This window comes from Phanerochaete carnosa (assembly GCF_000300595.1).
Source record: "Phanerochaete carnosa HHB-10118-sp unplaced genomic scaffold PHACAscaffold_6, whole genome shotgun sequence".
In the NCBI taxonomy this organism is placed as follows: Eukaryota; Fungi; Basidiomycota; class Agaricomycetes; order Polyporales; family Phanerochaetaceae; genus Phanerochaete; species Phanerochaete carnosa.
This window is the reverse complement of record NW_006767633.1, coordinates 2477854-2484072: the sequence shown is the minus strand read 5'-3', so window position 1 is coordinate 2484072 and position 6219 is coordinate 2477854. Positions and strand designations below refer to the sequence as shown.

The window sequence follows — 6219 nt, the reverse complement described above, 5'->3', positions numbered from 1 at the left end:
CGGTGGTGGTGGTGGCCGTCCGAGGATGGCGGGGACGTCTTTGAAGAGGCATGGTGGTGGGTGCCTGAGGCAAAGCTATGTAGTCGCTCCAATGGGGCGATTCAGACCTGTGTGCGAGTGGGAGAGAAAGAAGTAAGCCAGCTGCCGTCGTTGTTCAGGTCCTTCGCACCGCACCCGTCCCCTCCTTCAGCACTTTCACACCCAGTACTACCCTCGCTCGCCGACCGTCGAGCGACCGCCCCTGGTGCACCGCAACACCTCGTACTCGAAACGCACCGCGTCCTTTGACAGTCCACGTGAAGTGCCTCTCCCGTACATGCCCTCGGAGATACACGACGTCTCCCACTCACCGTCCTCGTCCTGCATCCTCACCCACGACGGCGCCGAGGACGCCTCGTCTCCCACCAAGGGCGCCCCGTCCGAAATCACGAGCAGCCCCCCGAGTCCCTCCGCGTCCATCGTCATCGAGCAACAGCGTTCGCAATCCCAGTCGCCCTCAGAGGACTCTATGGACACGTCCGACGACATGCCGTCCCCGCCCGTGCCTGCGAGGATTGAGAGCAGAGCACCGGAAAGGCATCAGCACCATCAGTATCGCAGGTCTATGGCAAGCCCCGTGCAGCTATACGGCCGCCCGTTGTCCGCCTCAGATACGCCCTCCCCGACACAGATATACTCCCCGAGACCAGTGAGAGCGGCCCCACCTCCGGATCCGAATACCCGCGGCTCGACACAGAGCTTGCCACTGCCTATGAACACGCCGTATCACACCCTGCCATCGATCCAGGGCTCGTCAACCGGCACAGCACTTGAGGGCGAACAAGCGTCAAAACCGCCGTCGACATCGTCTATCTCGCCACGCACGTATCCTCAGGCGAGCACGTCGCGCCGGCCAGCGTATATGGTCCAGGAAGTCGTTCCGCGCGCAGATCCGCCAGACTGGCTCCGGGAATATTCCGAGTCGCGACGCAATCTGTCCCCATCCTCGGTCGACGGCAGGGCGATTCTCCAGCCTCAGCCCCCGACTGTGCTCACGCCCCCGCCTCCACTCCAGGGCGGTGCGCCACACGAGTCCTTCCTGAGCCATGCCCCGCCGCCGCAGGACAGCTACATCGCCGTCGAGACGGGACCGACCGACTACCACCTGCTCGTGCGCCTACCTGGATACGTCCGCGACTCGATGTGCGTACTTTGTTTTACATAATTTGCGTGATTAGCGTAACTTAGCATTGGGCTGATGACGTATGGCGCTTCTCTGTCAGAACTCTGTCGACGCGGCGGCGGCGCATCTTGCATGTCGTAGCGGACTCGTGGGAGCCGGGCGGCGGTACGTGGCCGAATGCATCTCTCTCTCCCCCTGTTGCTGACTGGAACCGACCGGTTGAACCTGCACACAGGCCACTTCGAGCGGCGCATCTCGTTCGGGTACGACGCCGACCTCGCGCGCGTCCGTGCGGAATTTGACGGCGAACACCTGCGCATCATCGTCCCGCGGCGACCGGCGCTCATGACGTATTGGAGCAGCGGCAGCAGCAGCGCCTGAACGTCACACGCAACTCAAATTGGATTTGGGCCCGTCGCCTCTTTTTTTTCTTTGTTTGTTTCTCTTTGCGTTCTGGCGGACCACTACTACCCCCGTCATCCACCCCCGTCTTGGTGGCAAGCACAACCGGCTGTCTCGGATAAGCACGTCTCCACGCGCACCCGGGAACGTGAGTGGCCGCTGCTAAAAACGCTCTCAGGAGGCGCGCGAGGGGCGGCGCAGTTTGCCGCATTGCTCTTTCCTGCTCCCCCTTCGTCATCGTGTCCTGACCAAACGCTTTCCCTCTGTACAACCATCGCTTATGACATGCAGCATAGGATCCTACATCACCTCAGCTAGCCAAGTTTTCCGCCGTAATAACACCCTGACAACGTCGTCTACCCTCTCACCCCCCTGCAGATACAAGACGTCGGGACTCTTCGTACTACATCATCGCCGATCGCCATTTACTTATCGTCTCGCATATTTAAACATATCGTCCCCGGGCCTGTCTGTATATAATTCCGGCAGCTTCGGATTCTCCGCTTCCCCCAGTCCCTCCCCTACACACCTCGTCGAACCGTACGATAATGTAATCTGGTTCAATCGCTCGCATCTATCCCTATCGGACACTCGTAGCTGCGCTACTCTGCTCCCCGCGTTACAGCAAGCGTGTGACGTTGGACGGACCAAGGTTCCTGTGCATCGGCCGGAGCTGTGTGGACCAAGCACACGTGGCGCATCCGCGAGGTCCGTGTATGAAGACTCTTCCACCGCAGCGCCTCTCCCTTTTCGGGGCGCTGCGCTGCGCACTGCTTCATCGTATCTGACGGGACGAGATCCCTATTCCTGTGTGTGCGCCAGCATACCTCCGCCCTCGCGGAACAGCACGCTGCATTTCCGCCAACCTTTCGCACTCCCCCGCGTTTTCGCATCGCCGCATCCCACGCGAGAGCATTCAACCGGCCCTCCCGATGATAGCGATAACTTTTCGTTACGCCCCTGCGCGGGTATTTTCCAAGACGGACGTTGTACAAGCATATACCAAGTAATTAGTCTTGCCTATACCCCCTGGGTTCCTGGGTTCTCTACACGTCTTCCCTGGTCTTCCTTTTTTTCATGCTTCGTGCTTCCTGTTAAAGAGTCCCGAGTTACATGATTGCTCGCTACATATGGTCCCCTCTGGTCTTTCCCGTTGTCTCAACCGTATCCTGCCCGCTGAGATGCTCTGTATGTATTTGCCCCCTCACGATGTCATGACCGCTGCTGTCTCGCCCCACACGCCCCCGTCCCTTTGCTGCCCGAAAATCCATGTCCGAGTCCGCTGTTCTCCCGCTTTTTTTCTGTCGTAGCTGCTGGATTGCTCGCCCCGGCATGTTGTTCCACCATTTTTCTTTAGCTTTTAGCTTTAAACTTTTTGCGATTGGGAGCCCGCAGGCCTCGTTGTTCTCTCTCTTCCTGGGTGCGGCACATACACGCTCGTATGCGACGTTATACCCGTTCTTTCGGCTAAACTCGTCATACATGATGCTGCTCTCTGTACAGGCGTCGATTTTAGAATGAGTTGTCGATGTGCGCTTTCATTCGTGAGAGGTTCGCGCTCATTGGGCGTGGGTAGCTAATCGGAGGTACGCTGGCTGAGTGCACGAGCTCCGCGTGTGCTCGATCGTCGGGTCAACTTTGAATTTGAATGCAGGTAGGCATGCACGCACGGATCGAACGACACTGCTCGTCGTGGTGGGCCGAACAGCACGGCCGCATTCAGCCCTATTCACACGCGTGAAACGACATGCACGTTCATTATCGTAACGCTTCCACCCATGGCGTTACCGAAGACAAATGAATCAGATAGTTTGTAAAGGTTCCTAGATGCAATAGCACTACATTAATACAGGCCGGCAGCCATCGCTCCAACACGAGTGCCCAACAGCAACTTTTGCTTCCCCGACGGAGACACCTTCTGCTCCCCTGCCATCCTTCTGCACGCGCACAGGCTACACTTCTACTTCACCCGTGTACAAGAAGCTCCACCGACGATCCGCGCTCACGCCAGGCACTGCGAGTAGTACGCGTTCGCTGCGTTGCAGGTGGTGCCTGCCACGCAGCAGGTCGGGCCTGCCCATCCCTCACCGCCGCACTGATCCCACTCGGCGGCGCAGGCCGTGGAGGGCGGCGTGGGCGTGGCGACAGGGACGGTGGTGGTAGGGCCCGTAGGGCTGATGGTGCCGGAGCCGGTGCTGCCGCCGGTCGCGGCGCCGATGGTGACGGTGGAGGAGCCGCTCGACTGGTAGCCCTCGGTGGCGACGATCTGGTAGTTGAACGTGCCGAGCGGGAGGCCGAGCTGGGCCCACGCGTTGAAGTGGTTCGCAGTCGTGACCGTGCCCGAGGAGCGCTTCGAGGAGCGGATCGACCAGTACTGGTTGAAGGTCGCCGTGCCGTCGATCGACGGCTCGTTGACGCGCGTGCCCTCGTAGACGTCGTACGACGAGCCGTCGGACGTGAGCGTGCCCTTGTGCGTCAGCGACGACGCGGGGTTGTACGTCCCGAAGTCCTCGAGGATGTAGTACTCCACGAGCGGGTTCGTCGACCAGCCGTACACGGACAGGTACGAGTTGCCGTTTGGCTCGTAGTTCGCGGTGAAGGAGATGTCCCTGGGTATAAAACGCGTCAGCAAACACGATCACGTGCGTGCAGCGTGCTCGGGGCAGACTCACTGGGCAGAACCAGGGTTCCAGCCCTTGCCGGCAACGAAGTTGTCGGCGCTAGTCCAGCTCACGCTGTACTCTCCGGCGGGTCCGTTGTTGTAGGTAACCGATCCTCCGCCGTCGGTCCAGAAGGAGTAGAAGTAGCCGCCGTTGGTGCCGGTGCCGGCGGGCGTACCCTGTCGGGCGTGGAGCTGGGTAGAGTTGTGGAACTCGAAGGGGAAAGCGAGGGCGCTGGTAGCAGCGCAGACCGCGACGAGGAGAGAGCTGAACTTGTTCACCATGGCGACCGTGGAAAGGCGAAGAGCTTGTTTGAGCAGACTGGTTGGTGTGTCCCAGTCGAAGCAGACCAGGATACCGTCTCTTATATCGTCTGCAACAGAATGAAGGCTGAATATCGGGAGGCTCGGATAATTGGCCATCGTGATCGTTTAATCTTGGCTGGCAACATAACAATATGTCAGATGCTTGAAGAGAAATCCCGGAACAGAGGACGGAGGAGAGTTCATGACAACCATTCAAATTCCTTCAAATTCGCGTGACTTCCTGCAATCCGAGGATATAACACGGTAAGGCCGCATGCGGCAGGGTCCTCCGCTGTGATTACTCCGCCCAGTTCGGAAGCGCTATTCACACGGTTTCGATGTGATTCGCACAGTTACACCAAGATCAGTATAATTGTACTATGGGATAATGAATGGTCTAGACACTCACGCTGTATAAGCCGAGGGCGTATGATATGTGGTAGGCCCATGTATGTACGCTTAGCCTCGCGGGACATCCCCGTCAATCCAGCCGACGCCATCTTGGCTACTGGTATCGTGTTGCTGGAAGAACCGCGGCCGCGTGATGCACGCACTCGTCCAAAGTATAAAGTCATCACGTGGAGTGAGATCACATTCAGACCCGGCGCACAAGCACTCGTTGTAGTCGTCAATGTTGATGAGTTCGTGCAATGTGCCGAGCGGGAAGCGTCCGAGAACAAACCGCAGGAGACGTACGGTCTGTTCAGTTCATCGGCCACAGTAGCCACGGAGGAACTGGTGAATGGTGCGCGCGCGGCCGACCCTCACGAGGGGGAATGAGCGAAGAGTGACCGCCGCAGTACTTCCGATTGACCATCTCCTGCTGTTGTCTGCAGCGTAGCCCCCATATGACTGCACAACATATACGCGATAGAGAGGTATGCTCGGGTAGCATTGTCTTCAGACCTCCCTTGACAGTCTTGTCGACTCTGATGTATGGCAATCCCAGGTGTGTGCAGGGGGCAGTGTGACGTATAACAGGTGGTTCGACAATCGCTGAAGGATGGGACGGGCCGCCTGTGCAACTGGGATGGACAGCGCCTGAGAGATCCCGTGCTCTGCTCAGAAGATAGCGCACGCCACGGGGCAGCTGTCAACGTCTACCTTGGATAGATGGCTCCGATGTGGATGAGCACGTCTCGCATAAAATCGGTAGGCGTCGCAAAAATGTTGTCCTCCCGGAGCTCACCATCGAAGGCGTCAAAATTGTCCGTGTTCTCATTGCCTGGCAGTAACCTGAGAATTGGACGTGCGTGGATGGAGTGCCTCATCTGTGGGCGAGATTTTAAGAGTACGTAATGAGCTACTTGGACACTGGCAAGCGTGGAAGCTGAACTTACTGGGCAGCTAGATTGTGTACTAATGGAACTTACCGTTATATGGCTGTCTCAACCTGAGACGCCTTGTCCGGACCTGAATTACCGGCACCCATATCGAGCAGCAGCTTGCAAGCGACACTCACCAAAGGCCATCTGCGAGCGCAACAGCTCCCTGGCAGGTAGTGGCATCCGCATCCGTTTTGAAGTGTGTACTTATGCCATGAGATTTGGTAAAACAGTGAAGCTCGCGAGGCTGGGTTACATAGCAGAAACGCGCGCGCTAGCTAAACTCGTAGCCAGTCAACTTGGCAGGCGCAGGGACGCCGCTTTCCAAGGGTGGAAGAGGGGTTGGTGTGTGACAACGACAACCC

The 6219-nt window shown here is 58.2% G+C and overlaps 4 protein-coding genes across 4 annotated transcripts; 2 read left to right on the top strand and 2 right to left on the bottom strand.

Moving 5' to 3' along the window:
• The first annotated feature begins 155 nt into the window (after positions 1 to 155).
• PHACADRAFT_258626 (uncharacterized protein) lies at positions 156 to 1231 on the top strand. Its single transcript, XM_007397259.1, has one exon. The coding sequence runs from the start codon at positions 317 to 319 to the stop codon at positions 1202 to 1204; it is 888 nt and encodes a 295-aa protein (XP_007397321.1). The 5' UTR covers positions 156 to 316; the 3' UTR covers positions 1205 to 1231.
• Positions 1232 to 1233: 2 nt separating this feature from the next.
• On the top strand, positions 1234 to 3204 carry PHACADRAFT_258625 (uncharacterized protein). Its single transcript, XM_007397258.1, has one exon. The coding sequence runs from the start codon at positions 1340 to 1342 to the stop codon at positions 1541 to 1543; it is 204 nt and encodes a 67-aa protein (XP_007397320.1). The 5' UTR covers positions 1234 to 1339; the 3' UTR covers positions 1544 to 3204.
• A 112-nt stretch (positions 3205 to 3316) lies between these two features.
• Positions 3317 to 4542, bottom strand: PHACADRAFT_258624 (glycoside hydrolase family 11 protein). Its single transcript, XM_007397257.1, has 2 exons — positions 4237 to 4542; positions 3317 to 4173 (listed from the first exon to the last, which is right to left on the bottom strand). Exons 1-2 carry the CDS (start codon positions 4506 to 4508, stop codon positions 3567 to 3569), a joined length of 879 nt encoding a protein of 292 aa, XP_007397319.1. The 5' UTR covers positions 4509 to 4542; the 3' UTR covers positions 3317 to 3566.
• A 741-nt stretch (positions 4543 to 5283) lies between these two features.
• Positions 5284 to 5818, bottom strand: PHACADRAFT_258622 (uncharacterized protein). The gene has a single exon (XM_007397256.1). The coding sequence runs from the start codon at positions 5798 to 5800 to the stop codon at positions 5630 to 5632; it is 171 nt and encodes a 56-aa protein (XP_007397318.1). The 5' UTR covers positions 5801 to 5818; the 3' UTR covers positions 5284 to 5629.
• Positions 5819 to 6219: the final 401 nt, after the last annotated feature.

Bases quoted from the DNA above. Each gene is read 5' to 3' on its own strand.
- PHACADRAFT_258625 (XM_007397258.1), top strand. From the start codon at position 1,340: ATGCATCTCTCTCTCCCCCTGTTGCTGACTGGAACCGACCGGTTGAAC.
- PHACADRAFT_258626 (XM_007397259.1), top strand. From the start codon at position 317: ATGCCCTCGGAGATACACGACGTCTCCCACTCACCGTCCTCGTCCTGC.
- PHACADRAFT_258622 (XM_007397256.1), bottom strand. From the start codon at position 5,800: ATGAGGCACTCCATCCACGCACGTCCAATTCTCAGGTTACTGCCAGGC.
- PHACADRAFT_258624 (XM_007397257.1), bottom strand. From the start codon at position 4,508: ATGGTGAACAAGTTCAGCTCTCTCCTCGTCGCGGTCTGCGCTGCTACC. The intron at 4,174-4,236 runs GTGAGTCTGCCC...TTTTATACCCAG, and splicing joins TGGAACCCTGGTTCTGCCCA to GGACATCTCCTTCACCGCGA.